The sequence below is a fragment of the Amblyomma maculatum genome, chromosome 4, assembly GCF_055883805.1.
Source record: "Amblyomma maculatum isolate TAMU_Amacu chromosome 4, ASM5588380v1, whole genome shotgun sequence".
In the NCBI taxonomy this organism is placed as follows: domain Eukaryota; kingdom Metazoa; phylum Arthropoda; class Arachnida; order Ixodida; family Ixodidae; genus Amblyomma; species Amblyomma maculatum.
In genome coordinates, this window is record NC_139347.1 from 44801296 (window position 1) to 44821300 (window position 20005).

General features: G+C 46.3%; 1 protein-coding gene across 2 annotated transcripts in view; it reads right to left on the bottom strand.

The window, feature by feature from the left end:
- Positions 1-20005, bottom strand: part of Ankle2 (ankyrin repeat and LEM domain-containing protein 2) — a 44520-nt gene that overhangs the window by 5678 nt on the left and 18837 nt on the right. For both annotated transcript variants that reach the window (XM_084601278.1, XM_084601277.1), the window contains exons 9-13: positions 19236-19360; positions 17146-17272; positions 7076-7298; positions 3860-4014; positions 1879-2279 (exon numbers count right to left, since the gene is read on the bottom strand). In XM_084601278.1, coding sequence (XP_084457404.1) covers positions 1879-2279; positions 3860-4014; positions 7076-7298; positions 17146-17272; positions 19236-19360 — 1031 coding nt within the window. The remainder of the gene's footprint in view (positions 1-1878; positions 2280-3859; positions 4015-7075; positions 7299-17145; positions 17273-19235; positions 19361-20005) is intronic.

The window sequence follows — 20005 nt, forward strand, 5'->3', positions numbered from 1 at the left end:
ACTCCCGGCGCCGATTCGCGGATTAAGACTGCACCCCCAGCGTGTTTGTTTACATAGCTTTTGCAATGATTGATGTATGCTGCTTGTTCGCAGGGCATAAAATGCAAGCTGATCTAGTAATCTAGTGATCTAGTTGATCTAGTAAAACCATCCACTTCTTTTCGCACCGGTTGCACTTTTATTTGGTCACAAACTACAATTGCACTGCAAGAAGCGCCATGGATGCTATGTCCCCTGCCTGTGCCGGGTATACACACAAGCAGCGTCGACAGCTGCCGGCTGCGCTCGCTAGACAGGGTCACACATCGACGTTTTCAGCTCAATGTTCTTTCGCTCCGTGATATAAGCAGTCGTCGATATGGAGTCGCTACTTCCAGAAAAATACTCGATGGCCACATGCAACTCTAACGCTTGTGAATGCGCGCTCCGTAATCGCCGAAACTCTAGACCAGAACCCCGCATACTTGCGCGAGGCCTACTAGTTGCGGAGCGGGCCGGCATTTCGACGCCGACTAACATTTCTGGCCAAGGTCATTGCGAATGACAAGGGGGACATCTAAAGTGTAGCTTCTTGTTTGCCTTTTTCTAACCCGGTTAAGCTACAGACAAGCGCAGCAGTTCAGGCCGTTCACTCATCGGGTGTCAAGTTCTTGCTCGGCCTCTGATCCGGCAAAAACAGATCGGACAACCGTCCACTGATCAGTTCCATCGGCATCGCGGTGCCGAAAACCTGACACTACGGTAATAGGCGACCGTTGGTCGTGCTGGCGTGTCGCCGCTGTAATGCGAAAGATCAGTGCGTCGATAAGCTAAGGAACCGTGCAGACCACTGACTGTGACCGTGCCTTATGCTGAAGAAAACATGCCTTACTCTATATCGCTTTAGTGCGATAACATCTTCATCAAGCACGCCTCAAAATGGCTGTCGCTTTCGGTGGGAGGAGGTTCCCGATTCCGATTTCTATCGCGTTTTGCTAGGCACTAAAAATTTGCGAGTAGAATCACAGACCTATATATTATTCACAGAAGTAATAAAACGGCAATACATCGAATGACCCTGACATTACCCCTATGAGTTGAGGACAAAGCAGAGGGCTATGGAACGAAAAACGGTAGGGGTAGCGTTAAGAGGTAGGAAGCGTGCAGAGTGGGACAGAGAAACAACTCGAATTAATTACATTCTAGTGGAAATCAAGAAGAAGAAATGGACATGTAATGCGAAGAGAGGATAACCGATAGTCGCTTAGGGTAACAAATTGGATTCCAAGGGAAGGAAAGCATAGCAAGGGGCGGCAGAAAGTCAGGTGGGCAGATGAGGTTAAGAAGTTAGCAGCGGCAGGTGGATACAGCTAGCACAGGACCGGGTGTAGTGGAGGAGTATGGGAGAGGCCTTTGCCATGCAGTGGGTATAGTCCGGCTGATGATGATGATATATATAGCATATCACAGCGTAGAGGTTGTGCCAGATAAGATAGCCCAAGATAATAATAATAATAATAAAAAAAAAAAAAAAGCCTAAGAGTTTTTTTCTGAACTGAGCTCAAGTGGAAGTTGTTACATTTATCTAAATTAACTTGCCAGCATTTTTTAGTTCTGACTTAATTAATAATTAGCTAATGTTTCCTAATTAACTTTCTACATATCGCTCTAAGTGTTCAAGTGAAAATAAGAAAGTTGTTGAGCATCACAAAAATATCTGACTCAGATGCTTCCAACAAAGTAGATTTAGCTTAGTCCTTTTTATTCAACAAGAATCAGAGTCTGTGAAATTTTGCCCCCACCCCCCTTCAGAACATATGCCTAGAATCCCATTTATGGGGAGGGATCGAGAAGGGCCTGCCTCGCAAAGTGCACCGCATGCTTCATTCCAAGGCTCACCAATCTCTGAGAAATGCTGCTTCCAGGCCGGCTGTCCTTTGGGAGCACGAGCAGTGGAAAGGTTCTACGTCAGCAGATCTATCATCGTCCAACAAGGCACAAAGGTAACGCAGGACACACTGAAGATGGCGCTTGAGGGCTCGGCCCCTCCTGCGGCTGGATGGCTGTCGGTAGCGTCGACCAGTGTCCTCAGTGCTGCCATCGTCCTCATCGTCGGTAGACGGGGGCGAGGGGGCCCAGTGAGGTAGCTGGGCACGCAAAGCACGCAGCAGCCCCTGACGCTCGGCCGCCTCCAGGCTGTCCTGAAGCAGCATGTGCACCTTCTGACCCAGCCACGGGTGCAGCCGCCACAGCTGGCCCTTGGCCTGGCTCCGCTCCAGCTGGCCCAACTCCTGCAGGGCCTGTTCAAAGACACCACAGGTGTAACCACAGGTCTGAACCCATACACATGCCCTAAATGCACAACAGAGGGCAACGAGGAAAAAAAAAAAAGAGAACTGACTAACACAAGGTAACAGTAAGATGTGATACAGCAACAGATGTTGAGACGTTTTCACTTCGCAATGCACAGAGGTAAAGAATTCAAGAGCAACATGCACACCTGTACTTATGGCTGTACTTTAATTTCCCACACACACAGTCATCCTTTAACTAGGATTTCTTCACAGTCCGCCACTCCTGGCAAATGGCACCACCACCACTGCCGACCCCTTCTTCGGATGACAGGTTCGTTCAGCAGAGGCTGCTGCAGACAAGGCATGTCACGTTACTCCTCTCTCATTGTCCCTCACCTCTTCCCATGGTGACTACCCTCCGGTTATCTACCCCTCGGATCTTCTCGTACGTCCATGATAACTCCACTCCTCCTCTTTCTATGGCAACCACACTCGGAGTGATTGTCACGGCAACCACCTTCCATTTGTGCATCTTGCACTCTCACCGTGCCATGGTCTTTCTACGGTTACCTGCCTTCTGCATTTTCCTTGTGACCACCTTACAATTACGTCATTGACTCCCATACTACTATGTACTACTATAACACCAGATTAAGGAAACGGGCCTTTGATAGCTGTTGCTGTAGAGGAGGAATGCACTACAATTGTCGCACTTATACAGGCATAGCTTAATATCCCCATGGGCAGAAAACATGCTGATATAAACACGATGGAAATTTCACTCAGTTAATACTGAGTGAAAGGCATACACAAAAACTTCACTGCAACAGTAAGAAAGGGCAAATTTCCACGATCTGTGATGTCATTGGCATCGCAACGTGAGGAAGAAGGAACAAGGAACAAGGAGTCGTGGCTTCGTGCCTAGTGCTTGAACATAGTACGATTTTAGTGGTAACGACTGACTTCATAAAAATTCTGAAGCAAATTAAATAAATATGTATTCCTCATTCCAAAGACCTATCAAAGGATGCAGTGTTGAACATGTGTTGTAGCTGTTGGTGAGGCTTTGTTTCCTACTTGTTTGAGGAGGCTCTTCAGCTGCTGGCTTACTCTAAATCTTTATGCAAAGGTGATTCTTCCTGGAGAAGTACTGGCCTCTTGTATTTGATTGTATACAAGCGACACCTGCAAAGCGCATTTTATATTTGGTCCTAGCGCCCCGTGCCATTACCAGAAGGCTCAGCGTAGAGAATGGAATGACTTTTTATCAGCCTGGAAACCTTAGCCTTGGTAATCATTTGGCCTCATTGGCAATTTTCGAACAGCATGCAAGTTTGCTAGGGGAGCAGTGGTACTTAAAAATTTGATCGGCAAAAAAATTGCCATCTCAAGCAACTTTCAAAGAAGCTTGGTCGAGTCCAGTAATTTCTTCACAGGTTCACCATTTCCAAGCTCCATTCCCAGCTACAAAGACACCTCAAGTTGCGTAAGCTATAGCATTTTTTTTTTTTACCCTCCCAAATTATCTGCATGACAACGCTGGTACATAATCTAAAAAAGCTGGATGCCTAGTCTGCCATAGTCACCTGGTCTGCCAGCTGCAAGGCCAGGTCAGCCTCGTGCTCGGGACCGGTGTCATGAGCCAATGCCCAGTCACACAGCACCCTTGCCAAGCGTTGGGCTGCCAAGGGAAGACCCTTGGTAGGGTTGGGGCCAACACACTCAGGCCGGCAAATGGGCCCTGCAAGTATGAAAAGAACAAAACAGTCAAGTTGCCAGCATAGTGGTAGGAACATTTATGAGCTTATTGTCGAACACCACGCAACAGGTACGAAGTCAATCTGAAGCAGCTCCAGTTTTACAGCATCAATCATGAGCTTCTCGTCAAACACCATACAACCGGCATCAAGTCAATTTGGAGCAGCTATGCTGTTCTGCAGCAGATGCTTGAAGGCGATAAGTAGGCAGCGCAAATAAAGCAGACAAGATTAGCAGAGAGATAGAGATCCTTTAATGAAAAACTGAGAATTTAGCCGGCATTTAGATTTCACTGGCATGCTATTCTGCGTGGGAAGGGGAATTGGGGAGGGAAAGATTGAAAAAGAATGGTGAGGAAACTAAAAAAAATGAAGGGGGAGATAAAACGCGGCCAAAATGCGTTGTAAGGTGCATCGTGAAGTAATGGTATAAAATGAAATAGTGAAATTCATAATCCCACAAATGTGCTTATAGAGTTCACAGCATGTAAAATTCCTGAGGTGCAAGGTGAATTTAGAGTTTGTCAAGAGGTCCAATATCGTTCAAATACGTAAATAAAAAGTTCATTGCAAGTCTCTGTTGCCTAGGGCAGGCTAAGGGACCTAAAACACTATTCATTGTTAAAGGCACTGGGGAGAGCTTCTCTATGCTGTATCCATAGTACACACGTCCATCAGCGTACGCAGGGCACTCAAGTAAGATATGTTCCACAGTTTCAATCCCGCCACAGTTGTCACAATGCGGACTGTTCATTTGTCCGAAATGGTGTCGCAAGCTATTTGTATATACACAGTTCAGGCGAAATCGGTGGTGAAGAGTTTCTGGTTGACAAGGAAATTTTGGAGCAAGCCTTAGATATGGGTCAATTGAATAAAGAAATTGGTAGCTTTGTGTCGGCAAGCTCCAAAGTTCATAATTTTTTTCGGAAGCAAATTTTTTAGCCAGTTGAGGCGCATCAGATTTCGCAAAGGTGATCTGAATGTGTCTTTGATGTTGGAGGCCTTTACGAGCCGCTTCATCTGCTTTTTCATTCGCTTTAAAACCCCAGTGAGCTGGTATCTACTGAAATGTTATGCAGTGGCCTGTGGCAATAGCCAAATGATGTAGATATCCGATGTCAAGGGAAACAGGCTGATGATTGGTTTTCTTCAGCAGGTTATGCAGCCCTTTCACACTTTGAACCTGAGAAAATAAAGCTACTGGGTAGAAGCTGCACACTTGAAGCTTCATATGGTCACGAGCCCCCTGACTGGTGCTTTTTTAAACAAAATTTTAAGCCAATATGGTCTTCTAGTACACATACAACCGCCTGCGAGCTGAATGAAAATTTATGTTGGACAAGCCCTACTTGTTGCAAACTGCACTAAGAGAGCCACAAAATGCGTGACGAGCTGGGCTCATCAACTAGTATAATTACAGTCTGCTTGCGATGAGCCACAATTCTCTAAGCCTGACAGGGGGCAAATATTCTGTACGTAAGTGGGTTGGCAAGTGAGTATATCTTGAAATGAAATTAGAAATGGCCTTGCCTTATACTGACAAAAGCAAGTAGTACTGATAAAATGAGTATTTGCAATTGCTGTCTGTCGCTGAAAATTGCATAAAAAAAAGATACAACAGCAGTGAGAAAACAAAATAACATTTCAGAAACGTAAGTGCATCCCATTGCGTGACCACAGCTCAGAAACATGACTTATAAATTACGTAATTTATCATGGCATATTTCTCTTTTTCAGAAATGGTTGCCATTTTGTTGTACTTTACATTCTCAATGTATCTTCGAATATAAAAAATGTAGGGGTGTGAAAATATTTTAAATATCAAATATGAACCAAATATGCTTGCGCCAAACCCGCTAGACAAATGGTATTCGAAAGTCCCTAAATACAGTGGAATCTTGTTGATACTATCCTAACAGGAATTACAAGATTAAAATGTATTATCCGAAAATCATTTTACCGAAACTGAGCCCCAAAAGGTTGCGAATGAAACATACTTGGCACAGAACTTACTTTCATTACCACCCTTCCAATACCCGCAATTTTGCCCTGGACCTTTTGTTTCTCAATATCCAGAAGCAAACTTCTGTGAAGTCCTAAGAAACATAAAAATGAGTTACAATTTCACCATGTAGATCCAGACCCGCAACAGAGCCACGAAGAGCGCCAGTGCAGATATCATGTTAGCTTTCTGTTAAACAAGTATATAAATAAGCATGTTGTGGGGTGATTTGTGCATTCTGATATTACCTCGTGCATAGGCCAACCTACCTTCAAATCAGCACAGTTCACACTTCGGGGTCGACCAACAGCCATGTCACAGTTAAGGCAAGGTGCAAGCCTGACTGGACTACAACTCAGAAAAGTGAAGAAAAACGACAACAGCACTTTGCCGGAAGTCATGTATTCTGGCTGCCTTTGAGACTTCGCAAACAATGAAAATTGCTGCAATTTAATGCGCAAAAGCCACATGAATGCCTGCTTTTTCAGAGGCACTCAATGGATTCTCGGATAAGGCCGATACGAAGATAAGAACACAGCTCCACTGTGCCATCCCCATCGACTGAGCATTCTAGGCTCTAGAGGAATTGTAATTAAAAGTAAACATCTCGTAACCACCCACCAGCCCAGCAAGACAAGCCTCCCAAGCATGGCAAGTCACTGATGACAGCACTTAAATGAACCACTATCTATCTTGTACAAGGTGTCAAAAAGTGAGCATCGCCACAAGTTTCTACGGTACCAAAACGTGCATCACTGGGGAAAGCTGCGGCAGTGTCCTTCTGAAGGTGGGTTTTTCCTGCTGACACTAGACTTGTGAAGTGCGGTAAACTGTGCTGGTAGCTATAACAGTAGACGGTGGCTCAAAGCTTCAGTTGCTCAATTAAATTAAGGTAATATTTCAAACTTTTTTTTGTTCTCTCCCAGCTCCCAAAAATAACAGGACGTATTACATCTAATTGCTCATTACATAAGTTAATACACTAAACAGCAATGGCCATAGCACAGCTTGCTCAGATACAATGCGTAAAAAAGCTTACAGACCTTCTGACAAGGAAGCTGTTCCATTGGAAGCTGTTCCATTGGGCGTCCTTGGCAGCTTGGCACCGAGGTGACGGTCATCTTGGCCATTTGCCCAACTTTTCTCAAGCGAATTGCCCAACTTCAGCTCCCCCAACGCTTCGCAGAGCTGACTGATGGGACTGAACAGTGACTGCTCATCTGACGCTGCAGGGGAATTCTCCAGAGACCACCGCTCGGAGAGTACCTACAACAATGATCGGAATTAAATTTAGTGACTCTAGCTTTGAAAATAGTTAGATCCCAAATCACAGCAGACTGATGAACTAAGCCAAGTCGGACTTTTGAGACGACCATGAACGATGGCAACCCGGTGCAATGGCACTCATGGGACACCCACGCGGTGCTGTCATGGAAACAGCATAATATGAAATGCTTCCACACAGGAAAGTGAACCCCCGTTAAGATTGCTGCTGACACTTTCACACAAAAGTATGGAGAAGATGCCTTGAGAGAGCACACTTTCTTCTCACCTGCCTGCACTCAAGGCAGAGGTATAACTAAGGCCAGATCACAGCATCCTGCACCACACAATACAAGCCATGCTTTGCTTCCTGCAGACCAAAGGCAGGTAGGTGTGGAATACATCTGCCCTTTGGAATGGAGTTTAAAGTTTGAGCACCAAATTCTCAACTGACGAGGCATCACAACAGGCTTTAGTGCAGAGAAGACCGGATGTCACATTTCCTGCAGTCGACTGAAAGGCTCACAGAGTTGATAACACCTACACTGCACACGGTGCAAGAGAGCGAGACTTGGAACAACAAAACAAGCAAAGAAAAAAAAAAAAAAAAAAAACAGCGGTTGCAGCAGAAGAGAGAAAGCAAAACGGTGAATCAAAACAAGTGGACCAATTCCCTCATTCTTAAGCTCACTTCATGCATACTACAATAAATGCTCTATTTGCAACATATTGTTACGGTGCGCAATATCTAGATGACGACGACGCACTGGTGTGGTGTTGTGAAGACGACGACGCTCAAGCTAAGCTGGGTTTGTGCTGAAGGTGTGAGCTTCTGAGAGTTATCTGGCTTTTACCGCTGTGTAAGTTTCCCTTAACATTTGGTGGAGGTGCTGGGTATTCGGCGCTGCGATCTGGAAAGTATCGGGGTCGAGGTGGCGGAATCCAACGGCTGCGGCAATGACGAGAAATATGGCTGACACGGGAACAGTTGAAACAGATCGGTCGGTCATCTGAGGTTCGCCATTCGTCCGGATTGCGGTAGCGGTAGCGGTATCGCGTCGGCAAGGGCGCAGTTGGAGCCGCAGCTGCTATTTATGTTCCACTGGCCCATTCCCCGCAGTTCCTGACGGCACATACGTCACTTGCCCAATTACCGATGTTGTTCTGCGTCGCAACATCATACTCCCTCATACCGTTGTGACTGTCACTGCTAACCGCACCTCTCTTCCCGTCCTTAACTTCAGCCGCTCGACCCAAGTTTTACCCCATGGCATCGCACTTGCTGATCTGGTTCCTTTGGCGGACTGCGAAGTTGCTGCTCTAACGCCTCAGCATCTGTCGGAGCAGCATATATCAGCTTCTTCAAATTCGAACCTCTTTTCAAGCATGATATCTGCGGATCTGCCAGATGACCAAGCCAGAGCTCTCTCCGACCTTTTGCTGTCGTACGCTGATATATTTGATTTCGGGGACCGACCATTGGGCCGAACATCCGTTGTGACCCATCGAATCAATACGGGTGATGCCAGCCCCATCCACAGACGGCCTTATCATGTTTCCCTTACTGAGCGGCATGCTATACAGAAAGAAGTTGACAAGATGCTGACGCAAAACATTATTGAGCCTTCCTGCAGTCCCTGGGCGTCCCCTGTCGTATTGGTCAAAAAGAAAGACCAAAGTTGGAGATTTTCTGTGGACTATCGCCACCTTAATCAAATAACAAAGAAAGATGTTTACCCTCTTCCACGAATTGACGACGCGCTTGACTGCTTGCATGGGGCCAGCTATTTTTCTTCCATCGACATGCGTTCAGGCTACTGGCAAATTGCTGTCGACGAACGGGATCGCGAGAAAACCGCATTTGTCACCCCCGACGGACTCTATCAATTCAAGGTGATGCCATTTGGACTCTGTAACGCTCCTGCGACATTCGAGCGCATGATGGACTCGCTCCTCCGTGGCTTCAAGTGGACAACATGTTTATGCTACTTAGATGACGTCGTAGTTTCCTCTTCCACGTTCGCAACCCACCTTGATCGACTTTCTACAGTCCTGGCCGTTTTTCGCCGCGCCGGTCTTCAACTGAACGCCAAAAAATGCAGCTTCGGTAGGCGCCAAATCAAAGTCCTGGGTTATTTGGTTGATGCAAATGGTGTACAGCCCGACCCTGACAAGGTTCGAGCCGTGCGCGAGTTTCCCACCCCACGTAGCTCAAGTGACGTGCGAAGCTTCCTTGGCCTTTGCTCCTACTTCCGCCGCTTCATTCGGAACTTCGCAGACATCGCTCGTCCGCTTACCTCTCTTCTGAAGAAAAACGTACCTTTCACATGGGGTTCTGACCAAGCATATGCCTTCACGACGCTTATTTCCGCCCTCACTACACCACCTGTTTTGGCGCACTTCGATCCTTCTGCACCTACTGAACTGCGCACCGACGCTAGCGGCCATGGTATTGGTGCGGTCCTTGCCCAATCCCAGCATGGGTCCTCCCGCGTCATTGCTTATGCCAGCCGCCTGCTTTCGTCCTCTGAGCGCAATTATTCAATTACAGAGCGGGAATGCCTTGCACTTGTTTGGGCGCTGACCAAACTTCGCCCTTATTTGTTTGGGCGGTCCTTCTGTGTAGTGACAGACCATCATGCTTTGTGTTGGCTGTCCTCACTTAAGGACCCCACTGGCCATTTAGGTCGCTGGGCCTTGCGAATACAAGAGTACGAGTTTACTGTAGTATACAAGTCCGGCCACTTACACCAAGACGCTGACTGCTTGTCCCGCCATCCCGTAGATCCTCCCGATTTGTCCGACCATACTGCTGACGACTACATTTTGTCCATCTCGGACTTTATAAATATCGCCTCCGAACAGCGTCGGGATCCTGCCCTGCAACCAATTATAGACCAGCTGCGCGACAACCCCGACTCTTACGCCAGCATGTTTGTGCTCCATAACGAGACATTATACAGACGCAACATGCGTCCAGATGGTGCGGACCTTTTACTGGTTGTTCCGGTTCATCTGCGCTCTACTGTCCTCGCCCAACTTCACGACGCCCCTACAGCAGGACACTTGGGAGTATCACGCACGTACGACCGTGTGCGACGACGATTTTTCTGGGTTGGCCTCTACCGCTCTGTCCGTCGCTACGTCGCCGCTTGTGAGCTATGTCAGCGCCGTAAGACACCATCGCTTCAACCTAGTGGGCCCCTGCAACCAATCTCAGTGCCGACTGAACCGTTTTCTCGTATGGGCCTCGATCTTCTTGGGCCTTTTCCGACATCGACGTCTGGAAACAAATGGATTGCTGTGGCGACTGATTATACTACCCGATATGCTATAACCAGGGCCATCCCCACCAGCTGCGCCTCCGACGTTGCTGACTTTCTTTTGCATGACGTAATCTTGATTCATGGCGCTCCGCGTCAACTGCTCACAGATCGTGGCCGCTGTTTCCTTTTTAAAGTTGTTCATGACCTTCTCCGCTCATGCGCTACTCGTCACCAATTCACCACGGCCTACCATCCGCAAACGAACGGTCTCACTGAGCGCCTTAATCGCACACTGACCGACATGCTATCTATGTATGTGTCCGATCACCATCGTGACTGGGACATCTCCTTACCTTTCGTCACGTTCGCCTATAACTCCTCACGCCATGATACCGCCGGTTACTCTCCCTTTTATCTACTTTTCGGCCGCAACCCTTTACTCCCCTTCGACACCTTGCTGCCTCTTGACAACTCTTCCTGTAGTTACGCTTCGGACACCATCGCCCGCGCTGATGCCGCCCGCCACATTGCTCGAGACCGGCTTGGCGCGTCTCAGTGCTCACAAAAGCGTCGTTATGACCTACATCACCAAGACGTCCACTACCCTCCTGGTTCCCTCGTGCTTCTTTGGCTCCCGGCCCGTCGTGTGGGGATGTGCGAGAAACTTCTGCCTCGTTACGTAGGTCCTTACTGCGTCCTGCGACAAGTCACCGATGTGACTTATGAGATTGCCCCTCTACAGCCCAAGTCTCCTTCCACAACCCCTCATCCAGAAATTGTGCACGTCGCCCGTCTAAAACCATACTATTCAAGTTCTCCTGTGTAGGCAGCACCGGGACGGTGCTTCTCCCGCGCGGGGAATACTGTTACGGTGCGCAATATCTAGATGACGACGACGCACTGGTGTGGTGTTGTGAAGAAGACGACGCTCAAGCTAAGCTGGGTTTGTGCTGGTGGTGTGAGCTTCTGAGAGTTATCTGGCTTTTACCGCTGTGCAAGTTTCCCTTAACAATATATTTGAATGCAACCAAGCATATACACGAATGTATTCCACATTCTAACAAGATATGCTTCTGATAAGATGAATCCAACTTCATGGTCTCTTCAAGCTCATGTTAAAAGAAGCGTGCTGCATTAGGTAATAGCTTACTCAAAGATACAATCCACAGATAAGCGCTGTGCACCAGCAAGCAACTGGTCCACAAGTTACCAGTTCGCAAAGTGCAAATGGGCCATGTCTCGTGCTTTACCAGTCACTCTCTTCTAAGCACTTGCAGTCATGTTCTGATGCTTACACAGTAAGATCTGCACTCATGTCAACTGTCCGCATATCCAAATATTAGGGGATGTGTGAATATTCAAAATTTTGAATGCAAATCAAATATGCCTGTTATTTAATCCTTATTCAAAAAACTGTTATTCGGGATTTCCGAGTATTCGAAAATTGCTGAATACACCGAAAATTCACTGCAGTTTCCCCACACTGCGGCTTCACCGCAACACCTGTGGGCTATGCAGTGAAGCTTCCTCAAAGTACAATGGGGTCGTTTTGTGAAGAAGGACCGTTCCTTCCTTAATGAGGGCCAACTTGACTGTGTGCGCGAAGTGAAAGTCTTAACAAACCATGAAAAAACCTCATTTTTTGGTTTCGTCTGAAATGCAGAAATTCACTGCAGTCATATAAATTACTGTGATGCAAACGGTTTTCGGCAGTTTTTTGAAGCCCGTTTGATAATTCCGAGCTTTTAGTTAATTAGGACATTTTTTCTAGTCCCTTGAAGGCCAAATTAACAAGAGTTTACTGTGTTCAGCCACAATATCACGGCTCCACCTGGTTTCATGCAGGTCCTTCCTGTAAAAAATACTAGTATACGGAATCTTGCATAAAATCTATACTGGATATTTCAGTAGGGCATACACACTTCTGTGCAGTTCTACTTTATATTATTTGCAATTATGATGTGAATTCCGAAATAAACAAGATGAACGATCTTTGCTATTTTTTAATTTTCCATTCCCTTTTACTAACCAGATATTCGATATTCGACTCGATATTCAAAGGCATTCATTTCCTATATTTGTATTCGATTCATATTCAAACATTTCAATATTTTCACACCCCTACAGTAAACCAAGTCAAAATTTTGCATTCCACACAGTAAACTCTAATATGTACTTACAAAAGTTTGCTGTGAAAGATTTTCACAACAATATTTCCATATATCAAAATGTGACCCCTGAAAACTTGCAAAATGATCATCACCCAACCACACATATGCCTGCAGGTGAAGCCGTGAGCTAACAAGAACGTCTCCACTAGCAAATTTGCACCGCACACTCCTCACCACTACTCAGGTTTGGTTTGGTTTCGTTAATGGGGTTTAATGTATCAAAGCGACTCAGGCTGTAACTCAGTCTATGAGAGACTCCGTAGTGGAGGGCTCAGGAAATTTCGACCACCTGGGGTTCTTTAACGTGCACTAACCATCGCACAACACATGGGCGCCTTGCTTTTTGCCTCCATCGAAAATTGGCCGCCGTGGCCAAGATTTGATCCCGCATTCTTGGGCACAGTAGTCGAGCGCCCTAACTACTGCATCACCGCGGCGGGGCCAATGAATGCTCATTACCGTTTCGCAATTCTGTAGCTGACATACGCTGCCTCTGCTCCTAGTTCTAAAGCTAGGGGAATTCACAGTGGGAAAGCAATGCAAGACCAAAGTCTGTGCCCTAAGGCAATGACGGCTAGGCTGGTCAACAAAGGGAAATTCTTGAACTGCTTAAGCTTTGGGCAGGGCAGGTGAAAACATAAGAGGATCTCTGATCCCTGCTTCAGCTTTTCCCAAACGAGCAAGGTTGGAATGCCTATTTTCCCCTACCTTGTTGCAATCTTCCTTTTGGCTGTGCAGCCAGTCAACTGCCTTTTTTAATCACTGCATTCTCAGTACCTGCAGTTCAAGCAGGCGCTCCACTCCAAAAGCAGCTAAAGCAAACTTTAGTCCTTTGATGGTTATGGCGGCGGATTTCCGTCCCGCATGGTTTTTGCTGCATGGGAATGATGCTGATGCTCAGTTTGAAATTTCACGCTCTACTGAAGACATGCTCATTTGCAGGTGGTGTCACCATCTAGGCTTACAAGAAGCACTGGGAATGTTGCTTCAAATATTGCCTTGCAGGAAAAAATGAGAACAGACTTTGATCTTCAGAGCGCCACGCATTTTTTCATTATTGGCAATCTCTTGCAGAGACCTGTAAATGCAGATTTCAATCTTTATCTTTAGAGCAAAAGAAAAACAGCTCCCCGCCCTGCCTTCCATGCCTGAGTACAGACCGAATGGCTTGCAGCAAATCTACATGACTAGATATTTTGAGTCTGCGGCACATGCAGGCACCCAAGGTTACTATCGGCAGCTGCTCTAGAACTACTGCCCATCCAGTTGGCCAAGGAAGTGACCAGCCGTGTAAATGAGCCGGGCAAACAGTGTGCAAATTTTGCATACTTAGAATTAACTTCTCTTTTTGATGCAGAGAGCCCCATGCATTCAGCCTGGATCAGGCACCGTCACAGGGCACATGCTACCCCTGCTCGTCCAAGCTACCTTAAACACTGCAAATTGATAAGCCACATCTTAACTCCTGAAGATAGGTCGACTTTGCACTAAGTACTTAATGGGGTAGGGGCACCAAATTTTTGTGTTGTACTTTTGTGTTGTAAATAGAGCATAGCGATTCTGTAAGCATAGAACACGAAGTCAGAAGCACGAAAGCACATTGTATTACTAGTATGTAGCCGTTTCGGTTTCAGTGTGCAGTTGCCAGGGTCCGAATATATCGCCATCAAAAATGTCATTATCTCCCTGACATTGAGTCATCTGATTGGTGGAAACGCCGGAACCAGAACTGGTAGCCAATTCCAGCTCCGGCGCTTCCACCAATCAGATGAGTCGAGGTCAGAGAGGTAGCGACACTCGACAACGACACAAACTCGGAATGCGGACCCACAGAGGACATACCATTTAAATGTCACATGAACCAAAAACTCATGACGTTAACGAGTAAGCACGTCGTCTGCTTTGCAATGTGATGGTGGGGTCACACTGCGGAAATACTTGGTCAACTACATCTGCCAACATGATGTTTGTGTACTGTTGACGATCCTGTCATACTGCACCTACATGTCGGAAACATGTCATTGTCGCCCGCCAACGGTCATCGCCAACATGCTCTCCGACAGTTGGGCAACACCGTAACAAACCACAGAAACTTGTTGCTCCAGCAGCGCCGATGTCAACAGCCACTCGCTTCACTACAATTTCGCCCAAGTTCGTACGCTATACGAGGGGTTGGGAAAAATCAAATAGAGGAAAAGGTTCCTCTTTAGTCTAAACTTGCTTTGACTATGAAGGAGGGTGTATAAATGCTCACGAGTTTATAGTTTGCATTGTACTGAGACACCGCTCTCGTGCAACGTTTTGAGCACTGCTTTCATGTGTACGAATCTGCGGTTGTAACTGCGGAGAGAAAAATTCACACATTTCAGTGAATAAAAATGGCCATCATCGAGTATATTTGTGGCAACAGTGAACTGAAATCGACAAATGCTTACAATGCCTGACGTGCGTACAATAACCACGAAGTGCCGGTGTGACCCGGTCCACCGAGCAATGCGGCTGGCAACTGTCACCGGCACTACTTGTGTACAGCCAATTAGGCCAAATGAGGACGGCTGCTGACCACCTGTCTTATCGAGAATATTTTATTGAGACACGGACTTTCTAGTAAAGCGGCGACAAAAGACGACCTTTGTAACAGCGCTGACCCATGCCAAAGTGACACCCGGTGAAACCGACTAAGCCTAGTGAAAGTAGAGGCAATCTTGAAACTGTAGTGAAGCACATCTCCTCCTTTGGAAGCACGAGCTTTAGTAGTCCACAAGCAATACCAAGTTTGTTTGTTTGTTTGTTCGTGTGTGTGTGTGTGTGTGTGTGTGTGTGTGTGTGTGTGTGTGTGTGTGTGTGTGTGTGTGTGTGTGTGTGTGTGTGTGTGTGTGTGTGTGCGCACGCACAATAATATCCACCATCGCTATCATTCTCGGCACCTAATTAGTTTGCTGCAAAACTCTGATTGGGCATTCCAGCACACAACCAAAAATATTCAAAATAATGGAGCTAGGGCATACCACCATTTCGAAATATCAAGTCAGATTTACATTAGAAATTATGGCACCCCAGAAATTCTTGGAACTATTTAAGATTTCGGATTAACCAAGATTTCAAATTTTCGTTATTTCACTGTACTTGTATATTTTTATTTGGTTCTGGTTTCTCTATTTTTTACATGAAAATACTACATGATTTAGGAGGCATTGTATTTCAGACTCACGTAAAGCACAAGTGCCCAGCAAAAAAAGAAAGCTGGAGCTATTTAAAATTGTCAAATAATATTCTCTACTGAAAACTGCCGCTATATTTCAACACCACTAGCTGAAAACAAGCACTCCTGGAGAACGTCAAAAAATGAAGATGCAGCATGAACAAGAACCCGGCAACTGTAAGTCTCCACATCTCACTGGTGTAAGGGAACAAAGCACCCGGAAACAACCAAGGAAGCGATCCTGGCTCGTCATTGCTCTCTTCAAACTGAATTTGTTACTAAATTTCTTCCGCACTTAAAGGGCAACTCCGAGGGTTTTTTGACATTCGAATATTCTAATAAAAATTTTACTGTAGATTCTCCTCTCCGTCCTGACGCATTCTACAAAATTTGGGCGCCGTATGATAATCCGTTCGCGCGCAACACGACTTTAAAATATGCTGTTTTCATGGCTTAAGTTGAGACTATTTCTGCCGGCAACACTGAGTTTCCGACGTCGCGAACAGTATACCGACGTTACTGTCCACTTCCCACATGATTATGAAATTGTGAGGCTTATATTGAACTACCTCAGACATTTTATGCAATGCTTCATGATTTCCATACTTTATTTTCACCATCCAACGCACGTACGAGTGCTTCTTTAATACTGAGTGTGACGTCACCATTTCGTCACCTGGGACGTCGTTTCTGGCCGTGAAAGCAGTTTCGGTTTCGATTTGCTGTTTTTTCTTTTTAAAAATACTTCTAATTGAAATTTCGAAAAACGTTTTTTTGTGCTCGAGTCAGGACGTGCCGAGGAATGTAATTCAACCAAAAACACAGAATGATGGAAAAACCACCGGAGTTGACCTTTAAGACACTGTAAATATGGAGAATTCTGTGAAAGCTAACAAAAGCAGTTATTCATACTTCATGCCTAAATGCTAATCTACACTTTTATGCAGAGAAAGTCTATCAGGCAGTTCGGATCATACATTTTCCAGAAAAATACATTTTCTCCCCGCAGTTCTTAAAAAACCGTATTAACGAGGTTTTGCTACGCCCTAAGGCAGCCTTTGCATAGTCTACTGGCCCACAACCTCAGAGCCAGGTACTGCTTGGGAGTTATAGACATGTGGACAACGTGAACCTTTGCAACGAGGATGAATAAACGTTTTAAATGCAACTCTTTACATGCACAAGCGAAGGGAAGAAATAAGCTGTTTCACCTGTGAGCGCCTGCTTCGTAAGTGATTTTCAAGCTTCTCCAATCCCTCAGGTGAAGCCAGGTTACACCAACATCCAAGGAAAGGCCAGTATTCGCTCCAAGGCACCCTCATTTCTTTTGCAAGCCCACTGGAAGGCAGTTGCAAAGCATGGAATCAATAGAACAGTCACAGGCATGCACTATTTCACGATGCAGGAAGCCTCCACGTGCAGAGTGCAAACATGGTGGAACAAAAGGAAGCGCAATCAGACCTAGAAGAAGCTGCCACCTGAATTAAGGATCCGAGCCGCATTAAGCCTCTGGTACAACCAGGCCGCGGAAACTCAGGGGCACTTCCGTCCCGTCTAATTCTCCAAGTGGGGGCGAAAGGAGGAAAGAAAAAGCTGGGAGGAGGACTTCTCCCTCGCGCCTAAATTTTCCCCTCGCACTGACGGCGCCGCCGACTGCGCTGCATGGCTTGCTTCGTCCTCGCGTGAACCGCTGCAAAAGCTAAGACTCCGCTCGTTTTGAATTAGAACCGTCGTCTGCGTTGCTCGTCTGCGTAGCCTAGCGTTGTGAATTCTCTGCGTGTTGGCTTATCGGCCAAAGTCGTGATTTTTCGTCGCGGTTCTTTTACTCTGTGCTTCTCAATCCTGCTGGCTCTTCGCCCCTTCGTGAGACGAGAGACTTGTCTGCGTGCACCTCCAGTTGCGTGGACCCATCTCATCTGCTGATTGTGCTGGCCATTACAGTCGGCGGTATCTGCTGTGTTTCGTGTTGTTGAACTTGTTACCTTCATGTACTGTGGAGAGACGTGCGTTTCGAAGAAGACTGTTCTTCCAGGAAGGGTAGTGTAAATTTTTAATCATGCATTTTGGTTATGTATAGCACAGTGACATGTGATTACTTGCATCAAATACCAACCACTAGGTAACTAGAAAGCAGGTATTTGCTCACGTTTCTACATTGCTTTGATGGTATGGAATGCGTAGAATGAATATGTGCATCATTTATTTAATTTCATATCAACTGTACACATGCTGACAGAAGCAGTGCCGGCAAACTGGGTTCTTTTGTAGTGATAAAGCAAGCATGCAAGATTACAATGTTGGCGCAGAACACATAACACTACTGTAAACTGTTAGCTATGTAAAGTGCGTGTGTGTGAGGGATACCTTGTCGCATCTTTTCATTTTCTGTTTCACGTGCAGTTAATAAAAAAGAGAAACAATATCTGCTGTTCTATGTGCTATTTCTTGCTGCGGTCGGGTACGCTTGCTCGCGAGCGCCTGCGCCCTCGAGAGAGCTATGCTTGTGGTTTTTCTTTCCATCACGCTGTTCCTGCCGCGAGCTGGTCGCGCCGCAGCAGAACGATGATGCGGTAGAAAATCCACGGGCAGAGCGTTTTCCCGGGCGAGGGCGCACGCGAGTGCGCGACCCGCACTGCTTGAAGCAACCTACCGACATCCCCTTCAGTGCACCGTTTTTTGGACCAGTATGCTATACGGCCTCCCCCGTCAAGTCTATTTTTTACGCGCCCCCTCCCGCTATAATACTATAATGGGGAGTTTGGCGCTAGCGTCTGTAATTCGTGGCCGCTGGGAGGTATAGGGAGTTTCACACCCCTGGTACAACAGCAAAACCACACGGTACACGTTGATTCAGCAATGTGAGTCAAACGGTGGCAGTTTTCCTATGTTGGACCCTGTGTCATCTAGTGATTAAAACCCTTACTTAGCTTTAATAAGCAAAAAACAAGTAAAAACTCTAATTATCACGAACACAACTATACTCCCAACTTCTTTCCTTACAACTATGCCACCCTGCTTCATAAGCTGCTAACAAACCAGTTGTCTTACAAGTTTACCATAGGCAGCCTCTGAAGCAACAACAGCTGTATCATGTCTGACTCTAAATACAACTTCTTTGTATACATTATAGGCCAACAACAGGAAAAACAGACTTGCTTCTACTGTTATTAGGCACTGAAAAAATTCATCACAGCTGCTAAAGTTCCTATTGTCCTCACCAACTCACAAAGTGTCACACTAACTTATTTCTGCTCAGCGTTTCACCAAAAAATTGCACTAGAAAAAATTTAGGCAAGCCTACCGGCCAATACATTCCAGACCCTTCTCTATGTCAGCAAGCCGTACATTGTCCATCGTTGGTACTGGTGATTTTATCCCAATGCTTCGCCGCTTTGGAGTTTTCCACTGGCGGTACATACTGCGTGCCTGGGAGAAGTAGAAGTCGCATAATCAGCCACAAACTATGCTTCACCAATGCACACGTGTGTCAACTTCAGACATATGATAGCTCAATGGAATAGGCCAAAGGTGACAGACTCTCGGCAACCATCAGAAATCAATTCTGCCTGCCTGTTATCTGCACGCTGTGCAAGGGTGCCTGTGCAAGGCTGATTCTGGTCTCACCCTCCAAAGTGAAAAAAGAGGCCCATCTTGGCAACTCCTGCCATGTCATGTGGTCGCGTGACGTCAAGCAACCCTACGCACAGTCAATGCGCAGCCATACTAACCACCAATTAATACCTGCCAGAACCGTGCCCTTGACAGCTCATGACTCATAGCTAAGCTTAACACCCTCTGCAGCCGCCCTTGTAGCCTGTTATGCAAACGTCTCTGCTCAATGCAGCTCTTTCACCAGAGGTAGTCTTAAAGACTAAAGCCTGTCTCTCACGTAAATGAAAATGCTCGCGATTTCTGCCACGGCAACGCGAAATCTTGTTTCGAGCTGTCGCAGAAGCTCGTGTGGCCAGAGTGATGCAGTTCCAACGGCACTGTCCTCAGCCGCATTCGGTTTGAAGCAAAGACCCCATTATTGACAGCCCCTTCACTGGTGACTTTGTTTATTAAGATCCA